Source organism: Neodiprion virginianus, chromosome 2 (assembly GCF_021901495.1).
Source record: "Neodiprion virginianus isolate iyNeoVirg1 chromosome 2, iyNeoVirg1.1, whole genome shotgun sequence".
Classification (NCBI taxonomy): domain Eukaryota; kingdom Metazoa; phylum Arthropoda; class Insecta; order Hymenoptera; family Diprionidae; genus Neodiprion; species Neodiprion virginianus.
The window spans coordinates 18,203,816-18,219,785 of record NC_060878.1 but is presented as its reverse complement, the minus strand read 5'-3'; the positions used below and the strand labels follow the sequence as shown (position 1 = coordinate 18,219,785).

The following is a 15,970-nucleotide window of genomic DNA, read 5'->3' as shown; positions in this document are numbered from 1 at the left end:
CCAGTTATCAGATCATGGCACACAACTGTTTATCGAATTGTTTTATTAGTTCCTTTTTTTAGTAGCAATTGTAAAGAACATTTTCACGATACGAGTCAAAACTCGAAATAAGGAAAATACCAAGAAGCGAAGATTAACAAATGACTTACGCAAAGTGTCAAAACGATTCACCCCAGAAAATTATTGAAATTAGAACCGTTTGAGATTCATAATTCGTAAATTCGATTATTCCAAGCTCGAACTATTCAAAAATTCTAAATGTTCAAATTTTTGTTCATTCGAACTTACGAGATTCGATGTAATGGTTAATTTGAAATCAAACCATTCAGTGTTTTGATGTAAAATTCATTTTCATTCTGCGAACATACATAATCTCTTAAACAGTTACATCTGAGAAACGGCAGACGTTACTTTAACGATGCATGTTTGGGGAAATCGTTACTTCGCAAGTTATTCAATCGTAACAAAGAAAACATGTTCATATTTTGAAAAGCCAACTCCTCGAAGGTCGCTTCAAAATTATAAAACGATTTATTCCATGATGTTTAGTTACGTTAACGTAACTAACTTCAACATGGTAGACTTACAGTGTTTGCACCGCACATAGCATACTGAAAAGTTCACTTCCTATCTCGCTCCCGCTTTTTCGCGTGTGTAGCATTACCATATTTATGCTTCCTAAAAATCCGAGCAACGAGAGTTTGCCAAGGAGAGGAAGAAGCTCTGGGGACATCGTGGGTATACAACACCGGCAGTGAATATTTAGCGCGAGAATACTCGTAAGTCGTGACCTGCCCACGCAAACGTTGCAGCTTTTGCTACGCCGGTCTAACTTAACCAACAAGCCTCCCGGCACAAATGCTGACTGAGCCCACGTTCGTCCTACCTGCAGGATGCAGTCTGCAATGACCATTCTCCTGCACTCGCTCTCACCCCGATGCAATCTCATCGTACCCGCTTTTTTACTCTTACTTTCCGTTTCATACCTTTCTTCTTGTCTTTACTTTTTTCACCGTTGCATATGCTACGTGCAGAGTGGTGGGTAGACCGTCGTAATTTTTATTCCCAGCTTCTTGTCACACAGACTTGAATAGAGGATTCAAATAGTCGATGAACATTAAAGAGACCGGACAAGTGAGAGTAGAACTCGCGCGCTGAAGGTTTCGTACAAACTAAATTATTTTCTTTTTTTATGCGATATAACTATAAATTAACTATTTTTCGGCTTTCTACTTTAATTGTTCTGTGAGACCTTGCTTCTTTTTAAATTTCATGATTCTGGGTCAACGGGAAGTACCTTATATAGGTTTTGATGAGTGAGTTTGCGATTATCAAAATATGTAACGTTAATGGCCGTATCTTTCGATTGCGTTGACTTGGAAACTTGAATTTTTCGTAACTTTAAGTGGCCGTAGTCCTTAGTATTCGATATTAATTTCAACTTGATACCTCCATTCGTTCCTGAGAAAAAGGCTCATGACTGACGGACAGACGAACAACGAAGTGATCCTATGAGGATTCTGTTTTTTTTTCCCCCTTTTGAGGTACAGAATCCTAAAAATTAATACATGTGACGTAAAAGGTTCTCCAAAACTTGACTTTCATTTACAGTAACCATAATTTTATCATGAATTGCATTTATTCACAGCTGCATTTCTTGAGCGTGCAATAACAACTTGAACTCAGGCTTCACGCGCGTTCTTCATCATGAAATTCACACATAGCCTCTTCCCAAAGTTAGATAGTTTATAGTGATACAGGCGTCACCATTTCCAAGACATTTTTGAAACTGTCAATCCTAGGTCTAGTGGAATTTTCAGTATATCTGAACCTTTCACGGTTTGATTGCTCCCACACTAGATATCGACGAATAGCCGTTGTGTTACTGACAATGTGTTCCATGGTGAAAATTTCACTGTCCCAGCACAAATATGTATTTTCATCAATGGCCTTGAAGTTATGGCGGCCTGCGCTATTGGCAGCTATTTATAAATTCACAATTTATTGCGAAAAGTGTTTGCTCAGGTCCCAGTTCATATCCTCTCCCTAAATTTTGGAAAATGGTACGAATGTTGAACACTATTGACACATGGCCCCTCTCAACACGTGACCTGATTTCAGATAAGAGGCAAAATAATGGATAGACCTTCACGAATAATATCTGATACGATGGCGCAGATTCTGGTCTGTATTTGAAATAATTGGTTACAGTTATATTATTCCTTTCTCTGAGGTGCGAAGGGTTTTTCTAAATTCAACACCGGTATAACCGACTGGCCTCGAAAGTCTTTTACACGCATATTTGCAGTGAATGACGAAAACTCCGGAGCATGTAAAGAGAGTCGAACGAGTAACAGCGTATAATTTGCATCTGAAATAAATGCCAGTCGCGAACATGTGCAGCTCCAGTCTCACGAACTCGCAATCAGAGTCAGTTTGTCCCACGCGAGCAAGTTCTACCGAGTTCATTGATACGTGAATGAACCTTGCGGCCCACGTATGTTCAGCGCCATTTACATTTGATGGTGTTCATTTTATTTCACCCCTCCCGACTGATCGCCGAATGACACCTACGTGTGTCTGATCCTCGCCTACGATTACATACGTGTACAAGACACTACTTACAACGTTTATTGCAACTGCCTAAAGCTGCCAATGGTTACGGATGTAGGACGTTTGATCGAAACCTCCAGCTGCTGCGTTTGCGCGTTATTTTGAGAGTATAGTAATAAAACAAGTCAAGACATCTCAAATTCGAGTGAAAATTACGTCCAGTGAGTTAAACTTTACTTAAAAAAAAACCATAAATTTATATAAAAAAATTATAAAAAAATGAAATAAACGGAATCACATTGTTGTTTTAATGAAAAAATCGTTATATTCATTGAATTTTTATGGGTCACGGCTAATATCATTTGTCAATAGATGCTATACAGATCATATCAAATGAGTTTTTGATTACCTTAACGTATTTCAAGTTAAGGTATTATTTTGTTAATTACAATCCACAATTATTTTGCATACCAAATTTTTGTGATTGACAATTTTGTGATTTTGTCATATCCAGTTGTGTGTGGGGAATTTATTAAAAAACTAAATAAGATGTAATTCATTAATAGAAATAACAGAACAATGTATTTGTTCTCTAGTTATCAATGACTAGGCTTTTCTCAGTTAGAAATTACTTGTTTCAAATATTTTTCTGGCTTACTTCCGTCAAGAACTCGACTACTTAGTAATTTCTATGAGCACTAATTGTTAAAAAATTGACTCGCATGATTACGAGTTTTTCCATGCGTGTTTTCCGTACACAAAATACCCGTTTTTATGACAGACAAGAGAGTCTACGAATGCGCATGCGCAGGGTACTGAAAAACCACTTTCAAGTCCTAGGAGTCAAAAGTAGTATTTTCTGCACAGCGCGCATGCGCTGTTGCGAACAAATCTGATATTACGCGACCCTAACCTCAATTTCGTGCTTCGTGAAAAAACTCATAACATATACTTGTTATATAAAGAATCGTATGCAACAAGGAGGCAACAATCTTTTCGCCTCACGTATTTGCAATATTCGTCTTCAGCTCACCTACGACTCATATTGCAAACTTACGCCTGACCCACAAAGACCGAGTCTGTCTCCTTGCTGTACAATATACTATTTTGGCATGTCCGCAAAAAGGAATTACTTGACTCGTATGAGTTTCTTTACATTACTATATACTCGACAAAAGATCCCTATTTTATGCGCATTTGCCACGAAAGTAGGTTTCGGTGTTTTGGGGATGTCGTTTGAATAAGATGCAGCTTGATTGACTTTAGTCATATTTTTTTAAGCTTCATTTCGTAATTCTCATGCTCCAACTGTGGGCTTGGTGTATTCTGAGGTTTTTGTTTTTTTTTTTCAACTAGAACCGAAATAAAAGCTAATTAATTAGAAAGCTACCGAATGAAATATCAAATTCTTTGTAGCGTGATCGTTGAACGCTTGGTAACATTTGGGGACTCCTCACCGTACTAGAAATACCTCGTATTTCCTATTATTTGAGTAAAATAACAGGAACAGGCCTGGATGGGAAAGTATCAAAAATTCGCCAACACTTCGACTGTATTTTAAAAATCGCACAATTCCGTTAAGTTATCCAAACAATGCCGACTTCGAGGAATCGACGGAAACGTGGAGTGAAAAATGAACTCCAAAAATTACTAAGGATAAAAACTTTCTATTATGATACATACCACGGGTCATTCCTAAGAGTGCATATAATTACTAATTCGTTTATTTATTTCTTTATAACCATCCAATTTATTTTAGGCGACAAATTCTCCGGACGCAACAACGGCCAATGCTATAAGCTGACCGGTAGTTCCTAAAAAGGAGTCTGCCCTCGACCCTGGCTGAGCCTGGAACAGTCCTTATAAGTCCCTCCTCTGCCGAGACAACGTTCGACCAAAGACTATGCCTTGTCCACCGAGTCAGTCCCCATGGTCACGATAAGGGTTAGCAAAAAAGATGAGGAATTTGTCTTGGATACTTAGCCCTTCACGAGCGCAATTACACAGTATACAGGTAAAAGTCGCGGTTAAAGAACCACCGCGGAATTGATTACTCTTACGTGAAGTGAGTTTTTTGCTTTTACGCCGTAGCATTCGGATAATTCAACAGACATGTGGATATATTAAGACCCTCGTCCTGTAGTAACTTTCGTAAATAACTAAAATATATCCAGGAAAATATCACAAAATGAGAGTCTGAGTAATATTTAAGTAGATGAGTTTTATGAAAAGAAAATCTTCGCTAAAGCGGGATGAAGTTGTTTTGCTGATAATATAAATCGGAAGAAGTCCAATTGGTCAACATTTTCGATAACTCATAACGTTCATAAACGGCATCGATCCAAGTGCGATGTACGAATAGTTTGAGATGAATTTTCGACAAGTTTTTTCAATTTCTTTGCATTGATTTTTGGATGATAGTTGTCTCAATCGAAAAACAATGCTGTCAAAGATCTTTTGTGAAAATTTTCAATTTTTGATCGCATTTACCAGTACTATTACTTTCACCGGGAATAGAAATTAGAGACAAAACATTGCATTTTCGAAATGTTCAATATTGTATACGCTTTTAATTAACGTAAACGTTCTAAAAGTTTCGATGATATATGAACATTTACAACCCCAAATTTTAAATTCTTGTTTCATAAATGTCTTAATCGTCATGAAATGGGGCGGCAATACAGAATATGACGAGGTGTTATAGCTTTCTTTTAACACGTCAGAAAAGAAGCAATTTGCCCAAATTTGGCTGTTTTCGAAGTTTTCAAAAATATGTTATCTTCATTCACAGCGATTGAAGTATTTCCGAAGTTTTCGTTACAGCAATTGTTCAAGAAATAGTCAGCGAGTGGTTTCTTGCAACCTACGATTTTAATAAAATTTGAATCGCGAGATCAAGCGAGCCTAAAAACAGTTGAAAACTTTGATTGAATCTTAACTTAACTTCCATGCAAGATTATACATGTCCCAATTTCTGGATAACTCTTTTACACGATTCATCGGAGCAGACACAAGAGTCTTGGGCAAGTTTCTTTACCCTCGTGGGTAACGTGCATTTTCAAAGAAATACTTAAGGTCATGTAGTACTCCTAGATTTACCGATTGAGCAAACTCACCCTTTTCCTTCCTATTTCCTGAATTTCGCTCCAACAGAGCAATCAACCGTTGAAATTTGAAACCTTTCCATTCGTTTCATTATGTAATATAGGAAGAAAAAGGGTGAATTCGATCGGTCGGTAAAGGTAGGAGTAATCCATGACCTTAACCCCTACATGATCAATCGTAGTTTGTAATCCATGAAATTCTGAGATGACTGGAGGATCTGCGCAGGATGATGAGCTCCTGCACGCTATTGCTCCGCATCAGAAATAAGATAAGCATACCTGTTATTGACCCCAACCCAATTATTGACCTTTTTTGGGTTGTATCTGTTTGATTCTCAGTTTTAAGATTAAGAAAAAGTAAATTTGTAGCATCTAACCCTCTAGCAATTGGTTTCGGTCGTCGAGAAATTCATAATTTGTGCCATAAATTTGTAATTGAGAAAAATAAAAGGGTCAATATTTAGGTCTGAACTTGTCAATAACTGGTTCGCATACCATTTTGATCATACAAGTTCCTCGTTGCAAAACTTTCGAGTTTGAAACGTATGTAAACAATTACGGGCAGAGTGGTTCACCAATGTATATATACGTGTTCATCTTCCAGCGAAGCGGGGCGACCTCAAGAGTCATCTGAAAGGAATGTCACGCGGCCGCGGCACTGTCGCTCAAAGAGCAGAGCGGCACGGACTCCGACAAAGTTATGGTAGGTACGCCGTGCCAGGCTGTGCACAGTGGTAAACATGTACAAATGGTGATCTTAGATCTTCAGAGGCGACAAGAAAACAATGTAGAAACCCACGTATGAGCTCTGTTAACAAATACACACCGGAGAAAAGGCGAAGCCGGACGCAGTCACCGGCGTTTGAGTTGTTACGTACATATAATTATATTTGTTATACCTGCGTGAGATCTCGTTGCCGAAATCACAGAACCAAAACCACCGACAAATGAGCTCGTTGAAAACTTTAACCACCATTTTTCTACACGTTCGGTAACTTGGACACACCTGCGGTAATTTCGTTCCTGCTTTTCTTAGTGATGGTTTACTTGTAATCAAGATCGGCGGTATCCCGTAGTGGTACTTTTTTCAAAAAAATTAAAACTTTTTGTCACCGTGAACCGACCATGCACTGACGTCTTCACCTTTCGAATATGCGATGTGTTCAAACACCTTGAAAAAATCTTCAATGGCCTGTAATGACGGTGAAATATTTTTTTCCTCAAAGTACATTTTAAATTTAATGAAGAAAAAAATTTAAAAAAAGAAACAATTTCCTTCAAATAGAAAGAAAATGGTAATTGTTTTTTTTTTTTTTATGAAATAACGATTTTCAGACATCGTTGTTCTGAATTTTAAGCATTTTTACTATGATAATATTATTCTTCGCATTCTAGAATATTACCATTCGATTTCTAGGGAATTTGTTCTCCAAGAAACATTGCTTATCGATCACTTTCGTATTATTTATACCGGAGCTATAGTGCGAATCGCACTAGTGAGTCGGTATGTTCAATAGAGGTGTGGTTACTACGGGTTAGATACAAAAATTTTCGAATTTCACTGACAACAACAAACCAAGGCTAAATACAACAAATTTAATCTAGATGATATGCAAGCAGATAAATTGTTTTCAGTCATAAAAACCAGAATTAATAATAAACTAAGCAAACCACAAAGCAAACCAATCCAGTTACTTACGTACCTGATAAATGGCTCGCTAATCCATTCAACACACCGTTACTTGATGATATGAAATAATTTTCAGCCCTAGGTCCGAAACATGGACTACCTTTCAAGGGGATGTCTTGAAAAATGCTTACTTATACGCCAAGCTCTGGGTCGTTTTAAGTCAATCAAGGTTATTCCAAGTCATGTACAGTTCATAAATGTGAACCGTTTCGAGTCTTGCCGGGAAATAATAATTAGGGACGAGTCCGAACTCCTACTCCCAACACACGTCAATAGTGGACCTAGTTTTGGTTACAGAGTTTGGTAGTACTAAGGGTGCAGCTTGTAGCGTGGTGGTTCTGAGGCAGATTTAGGATTTCTAGGTAATACACTGAAGCAGAAGAAGAAAGAATCAAGTACAGTCGTAGCTTACAGCATATTGTAGCGCATACGGAGTGTTTGCAAGTGGCTGCCGCAGTATGTTGAGTTGCCTACCATGAGGGTAGTAAATATCGGTAAAACAGACTTGCGGGGTTATCGGTAGATAGCGCGTTTAAAGTCTTCGTGAGTGGCCCGTGTTACCAAGTTGTGCGGATTTGTCCAAACAGTTGTTTCGTTGTTTGTACCGAACCATTCAATGATCCCGTTCTGGAGTCACGTTAAAGTGATTATACGACTTGACTTGACTAGAGTGATAATGACTCGGTAGGTCTGTTTTACCGATACTTGTTCTGCTCAGTGGTAGGAATCCAACATACTGCAGGGTTTACTCGGAAACACTCTGTATATTGTAACGTTTATGGTTTTCAGAAAGCCACAGGCTCGTGTAAAAATCCTTTTGTTAAGAGATTTTTTTCCTAGAAATGAAATTAATGGAAAAAGGAGTTCCGCTTAGTAGATAGAAAATAATTAGGTTTACCAATAAAAAACACCCCTCGCTAGTCAGCTAGTTTCATTAACGGACTCCGGCAATTTACGTTGTCAGAGCCGCCTTTTCCTCCGCAGAGCAGGAAGACTGAAATCCTGGCTTACCGTGCCTATTCTTTATACGTGCGAAATTCCCAAGCTCGGACCAGGAATAAAATTCATAGCTGTCCGCTGGGTTCTGTAATTGGGTTCACCAAAGTTATTTCCATTCCAGATTTGGTTTAACGAGGAAAATTAGTATGAATTCTTAAACTTTGGTGACATAAGAAAACGAATTTGGATAGAAAATAATGTTTCATCGAAATCTTGAAAATTCATCAGAACATGAAATAAAATGAATGTAAGCTTCGCGCTTCTCCAATTATAAAGAGTTGTCTCGCTGACCATTGTTATGCCAGGCATTTGATCGGCTTGAACAGCTGGTTGTGTTACAATATATTGCAAATTTGCTATATCTTTTGGCGTGCTGCTATTGCACTAGGCATTACCCACAATTCCATTATCTGCCTCGGAACCGCCACGCTACCAGCGGCAGTATCGGTACTATCAAACCCTCCCACCGAAATTGGGCCCACTTGTACAAGACAAGTCCATTCTCCTCTCTAATATTACTTTGTGGATTTAACATTATAATACTGTGTCGCCTAACACCACTTTGTGTTGCAAATCACTTCAAGCTATTAGTCGAAGACGTGATAACTTCAAGTTATTTCTAGAATACTGGAATAACTTGAGCACATTTAAGGTCATATCTGTGGTTCTTTGAGGTCCTGTCAGTTTTCAATTATTCGGCTGTAAACATAATGTCATAACCAATAATTTGAAGTCCCTTGTATTCGCATGAAGTGACATTATAGTACCCAAACTTGCGTGAATTTTGCTCTAAAGTATATTGCAAAATCATAGGCCAGTCAAATGAGCACTGACGATTAGATTCTGATGATGCACGTCGTCCTGGATATAACCAGTATTTTTTCAATAATCTTAAAATTACTGGAATTTCACACTATAAACATTGCTCATTTGACTAGCCTATCACCTACTATGGGCATAAACAATTTAGTTACTCCACTTCACGGTACAATAGTTCAATCAAAAACAAAGTTTCAAGCAAAAGTTAAAAACCATGGCGCAAGTTCAGAGTTCGTTCAAGCAAAAATCTTGATATTAGCTGCATCGCAAATAGTTGAGTGGCACGTTAGGTTGGTAATAAACAGATTTTAATGGTATAAATTTTTCTATAAATTTTGAGAATGGCTAGCCTCCTTACTTCCTGACCTCTCATCTATAAACTTTTTTACCCCTGGGGACCGAATGTTTGAAATCCTTCCAAATTTCAAATTGTATTCGCTCAAGTGGACTTTAGAGCAGGTCTTCGAATTTTCGTCAGATTTTTCACACCATTTACCAGACAAAACTACTTCGTTTTGCACTTACAGTTCCGTATTGCAGGTTTGCCTCATAAAGAAAAACAAACATAAATCTGGGACTATTTCCAGCAATTAGGAAATAATTGCCCACGTGGCATCCACACGGTCCAATGTAAAATTATTTTTGGTAGAAGAACGGTGGGAGTTGACGAGTAGAATATTTGCTATAGTTGTATAAAAGGAGGGAAAAGATACGGGTTCAGTCTCCGGACAGGCCCGCAGACAAACGGAGCCGACGTTTCGTTGACCCTTCTGGTGTATTTCCGTCCACCAGACGCTTACGTACTGATCGCAGGACTCGAGCTTCAACTACACAGTCATAGTTCTATCGTTTTACCGTTCACTGATCTACGGGCCTGGTGTTATCCATGACCTTTCCCGAAAAGCTTTTGGTAAAAACTTGAGGTACCCTCACTGAGATCGTAATAAGTTAAAACAATAGTAGATCGTGCACCAAGGAGGCAAAGTAGGTATTTTTACGCTGAGACTTAGCTTGCAATATGAGTCGTAGACGAGCGCGCTCAACAAAAGTGAGGTTTACAATTTTTTTTTTTTTCTTTTATATAGCGGAATACAAAAAAGAGTACTTTTAGGTACTCCGATACCGTTTTTTTTTTGTACTATCGCAGAAACGATTAATTTAGGTACAAAACGCAAGCAAAAAAAGACGCGTAAACAATACTAGTGTTACATAAGGATGCTTAAAAAAACTGGATACTTACACGTGGATAGGTTAAAAGTCCGAGATTTGCTACATGATTAAAAACGAATCAAAGACAAACTATATTGAACTTATTGCTTCTGGAAATTTTCTTAGTCATTCGCGCAGGAAGGAATTTCGGCACAATAATTGTAAGGCAAACCTCGGTTGGACAGGAGAGATGGAAAATACATTTTCAGGTGTTATTTGGAGCAAATTGAAGCATTTGCAGAAAAAAAAATTGAGTCTCATAAAATAAGGTGAATAATTGTGATGGGATAATTTTTCTAAGATTATCAAAATCAAAATTATTGAGTATTAATTATTTGACTTGAATCCTGTCTTCTTGATGTCTCACTACTTTTGTGTTACTTATTCGTATCTCACTTCACTCTGAACATTGAAAAAGGCAAGACATTTTACCCCTGCTCACGTAGTTCAAACTTTCACCTACTGATACATTTTCTGTCGTTAATCTCTCCTGTAGGAAAAATGTTCTTAGATTTACGTGTTCAACATTCCTTGTTGTCCCGATGATTCACTAGAATCAATCAATACTGGCACGCACTTTATTTTTCACCCTTTCCATCCAAACGAAAAAAGAACTCACATCGAAGTCACGTGCATACGAATACTGCTCAATAGTTGATAATATTTTGTACAGCGAACCAGGAGGGGTTGGCTCGTATTAATCGATACTAAAATGACTTTGGCCTACACCGAAAGAGTCCGGGCGGTTTCCAACAGTTCCCGCCCGTTCCGTTTTGCCACAGTCGACAGTCTCATTTCCGCTCTCAGTCTAGCGCAGTAATTATTCGTCATCACCGCGATGCTGCGACATACTTTTACACTGCACGCACTGCAAATGCATGCATAGGTAACTATGCACGTGTACCATGGTACCTCCAAAAATTGGTAAAGTGGTGTAGCGATTAACAGTATATTTGTTACAAGTATGGAAAGTAGGCGATTTTCAACGAGTATAAAATTTCCATCATGAGTCCAGGCAAGCGCTGTAATCACACGAATCCGATATCACTCATCTGCGCGTGTGCGACACGTTCTTTTTTATAACGCCTATGAAGGACAGTTTGATTTGAGAAGCAACGAAGACGCCACTGACAGCGCATAAGATTTGTGATAAGTAACTTACGGTCAATGAAAAAGTACGTAAAATTGTGTTATTCGAAGGTGCGGATGCGCCAATGAAATCAGCTTAAACAGACACTTTCACGTCAACCCGATATTGAAAAAGCAAAGCACCAAAAAGTGAAAATTTGAAAATTGAAGTCCATTTTAATAGAAAGACTTTTTTTCTCAATAAAGAGGAAAAATTGAGAATCATAAATTCGAATCAAGCAAGCTCAATTAGCAATCATTTCGTAAAGATTGCATCCGTGTTTCATTTCATTGACATCAATATCGTATGATTTATTCACTTTCGATGTATTTAGAATTTGTATTAATTACAAACGAATTTGTTACGAATCATGTTGATACGAATTTTTATTAATGTGGACAGATTTCTCAATAGAATATGCGTGCATCAATAGAAACCTATAATGATTTCGCATTCAACGTTTTCCAGAAAATTTATAATCATCCGATTTTCGCAGTTGAAGTACGTGAGTTTGAAACTTTTTCTGTAAAATTTAACTTGAATCGATTCCAGTCACGGCCTTTTAGCTTGTTCATTATTAATATTTCAATTCCAACTTTTTTGTTCAGACAGCTTGTTTAAAAAAAAAAAAACCCATTCTTTAGCAATGTCTGTTTTTGTGAATTTTCCATAGAAGACTATGAAGAATGAATTTTCGCGTGCTCTTCACCTCGAGTATTGTCATAGACGTTGAACTTCAGGAAAATTATCCTCATCGCATGCACCCGTGCTCTTATACCCTAACAATAAGTATCCCAGAACTAGAAAGATGCGTGTGCCTTATTCAAGCAACAGGAGTTTCAGCTCATGTCCGGATTGAGCGTCGTATCCTCCCACCGTCATCACAAACGTCAAATAATATTTGTTTTGACAACGTCAAAAGGCGCAAAATTGCTTGAATAAGGCGCACGCGTCGTTCAGCGTCTGGAGATACTTACGTTATTGGAAAATGTCCTCATTACGTCAGAGCTTGATCGTCGGTGCCATTTTATCACCACATAATCAAAGCTTTTAATTTCAATGGAGGCAAATCGTAATTCTTGGGCTTTCAGATCACTCATGACATCACATAAATCAATTAAACACAATCAATAATATACCCGTTCTATCGTCCACATACGAAAAAACACGGTAATCGGTCTGCTGTCAGGTTGGTTGCATTAGTTTGATTTTTTCTTTTTTTTTTATTCACAAGATAACGAATTGCAAAATGGCCACAATCGAGCGTCGTCGAATCAGGAATAATCGCTACCGCAAAGAAACTTAGGGTATGGAGGTGACGTTGCATAGAGAAACAAGTTGTAAGAATGTAAAAGAGCACGTGTACGACGTGCAATCGAAGTATGAGAGACTGTTCGCTTGAAATAATCTTTAAGTTCGGAGAGAAGGATGATGATGGTGGATCAATGACGTGGGATCCACAGATAAGCGATTGAACGAATGGAGTGAGTGAAGTGAATCGAGGGATTAAGCAAATTGACGAAACTTGAGTAAAAACGATGCTTTGCTTTATTTAACCCTTTACGGCACAGCGCCTCATATATAAGAGACACTTTTTTTCAATCGGTTATTAAAGTTTCATGTTCAATTTTTGAGATATGTATTGTAATTTTTTTTTTTGGCATAATGGGACTTCTTATATGTCAAAGTTGATGTTTTAAGAGGGGTTATGATGATTCCACGAATATAGCGAGCGCTATAAATAAACAAAGTTTAGAAAATGCCTGTTTTCACAGAATAAATCTAATTGTGGCAAGGTTATGGGGACTAGAAATGTGTAACTCGGTAATCTTCGGTTATTGGGGTCGCTAAAAACGATTCAGATATCAAAATTTCAAAATTCAAAAAGCTGATCCAATATGGCGGAGTGAAAATATAAAAATTGATTCTATTCGCTCATATCACATCTGCCATTTTGAACTTTGTAACTTTCTCAGATTAGACTCCATTTTTGAAATCAGCAGCCTCGAGAACCCCTGTATACCCTTTTTTTAAAAATATTGATTTATTTATTTATTGTAAAAATATCACGTCTAAACAAATCGTCGAAATTTGTACTATTTCACGAAAAAAGCATTTTCGGCTAATCTGCCATGAAAATCCAACTACCAATTTTTACACAATCTTAATATACACCAACAAGTTTTTCAGAATTTTTTCTTATTGTTTTTGTTTTTCCGCTATGTTAAATCCAGCATTTTGAATTTTCGAATTTCGAGTTCAAATCCGTAATTAGTGACCCCAGTAACCCATGTAACATAAGGTTTTATCAAAATCAAATAACTTTTTGAATTTACGTCTACCACATTGGATGCGCAATTTCGAATTTTCGAATTTCGACTTCAGATTGGTAATCAGCGACCCCTAAATCACATGCATGCAAAATTCCAAGTGAATCGCATGTGAGGAAAAATGTATGCACGAAAGGATTAATCGTTAGTTCGCTCCCTGTTTCGTTGTTGCGACTTTCTGTTGTAGTATTCGGAAGGTAGGACAATTACACGGAAGGAGAGGGGAAATGGACGTGCTTAAAACGTCACTAACTAAAACATTTTCAAAGCGCTGTGTATGCGGCTTCCTTGCAACTTGCACCCTTCGTTTAGTGATTCATTTTTCCGCTGCGAAAAATGCTAATTTTCAGTCAAACTTGTATTCGGATAGGCGTGAAGTGAGATTGCATGTCCTTTAGGGTAGTCGAGCTAGATCGGTCCATTTGATTTTTCCATTGTTGCTGTCACCCGAATTTGCAATTGGCAAATGTAACTAATTGTCAATGTAAAAATAGGGGGAAAGTAACGGGAGGTAATCAAAAATACTTAAAGAACCGAAAGAATATAATAAACGACGACAGAAATTGGAAACTAACTTTAAAACAATTATGTATAATGCCATGCATGATCAAAATATTGGGACAAAACTTTATCTTAGCCTGTGATAACGTCAACAAAGATAAGGATTTTGATTTAAGCGTGATATTAGCATATTATTACTGTCACTGTTTAGTTCCTTGGGTATATAATTTATTTGTCAGAATTGACGTTCGTGCGAATGATAATAAAACGTACTGTTTGGCTGATGGTCGGATATTAATCAGACTAGAGTCAAATTTGTACTCTTGAATAAAATTTTGGATTTGAATTTTTCTTCACCAATCAACAATAGTAATACATATAGATTGTTACGAGGTCCAGTGTTATCTTATATGAAGTTTTTTTTTCTCTTTTGCAATCTTAAGATTAGCAAAACAACTAATAAATACACTGTTATTTAGCGAAGTAACTTCTGACAATTTCAGACTCTTCAGAAAAATTCTGTGCAACAGTTCTGCCAGGCAAATTTGTTTAGAAATCAGGAAGTGAAGAGAATAAGCTATTCAAGAAGCTGAAACAAATATTTTTATTGTTGGTTATTATTTCAAAAATTTATTACAAAGTTGTCGTGATTTCTTGAGTCACCGCATAAGGTTATAAAAAGTGTAAAATTTCATTCCCATTTATGGAAACGAAAGAAAAAGATCAAGCATTCTAATATTTTAACAAATTCAATGTTTCAAATCACTAAATCACGGCTTGCGTAGAATATACTCGCACCGAATTCCTTGGAGAAAGTAAATTTTACTCCAATCTAGTTGAAACGAAATTCCCCGAAAGAATTGGTGCGGAAATTTGTTCTTTCAATTCGTATATCCAATCCACGCTGAGACAGTCATATTCGGCGTGTTTCCGGAACGAAAATTAAACGAAGGGTGAAAGAACGAGAAAAGTGGACAAGAGGGATATAAATTTGATGAAAGGTGCGCCCACGGTTAGGAATACATTTAAGTGTAATAAAACTCACCCTGTTGGGCTGCACGTGCCAACTCCGCCGTTTTCCGTGCCTCTGAATTCCATCTTCTTGTATGCTGAGGTCACCCCGGCTGCCCGCGAGGCACCCACCAGTCTCGTACTGCCCAACCAGAAGTCGTAGTCTATTTCCCGGACAAATACCCTATGACAGAGAAATATCGTCCCTTTTATGCCTCGGCACATGCCAAAGAGAGAGAGAGAGAGAGTTTCGCTAGTTTTCAGCTAATCCGCTGAAACCACTCATCGTTTGTTTGAGAAGCGGCGATCACAAGTTAAAGATAAGATCTGCTTCAGGGGCGGAAGCGAATCGCAATTGTTGATAATAATACTGATTATGACAGATACCACCGCGCTGGAAAATAGGTACAATCTGACAACGCGGAAAAATTTGTGCGACTGTCAATCTAACGCGATAACCTACTTTTGCAATAAATGCTCATCGATTGTATTCCTTTTTCTATGCGACACGGAGAAGGACCCCGCAGAATCATTATGGAAATTGGTTGTATTTTTACTATGTTATAATACATATCCTCCAGAGAAAAAGTTTCTCGTGGACACGAGTCTCAAAAATCAGTAGTTT

At 37.7% G+C, this 15,970-nt stretch overlaps 1 protein-coding gene across 2 annotated transcripts in view; it reads right to left on the bottom strand.

The window, feature by feature from the left end:
• LOC124297189 (breast cancer anti-estrogen resistance protein 1) overlaps positions 1–15,970 on the bottom strand; it is a 127,413-nt gene that overhangs the window by 47,068 nt on the left and 64,375 nt on the right. Inside the window, exon 3 of one of the 2 annotated variants that reach the window (XM_046747935.1) lies at positions 15,380–15,529. The exons of the other annotated variant lie outside the window; for it this stretch is intronic. Coding sequence (XP_046603891.1) covers positions 15,380–15,529 — 150 coding nt within the window. The remainder of the gene's footprint in view (positions 1–15,379; positions 15,530–15,970) is intronic. 2 annotated transcript variants of the gene reach the window in all.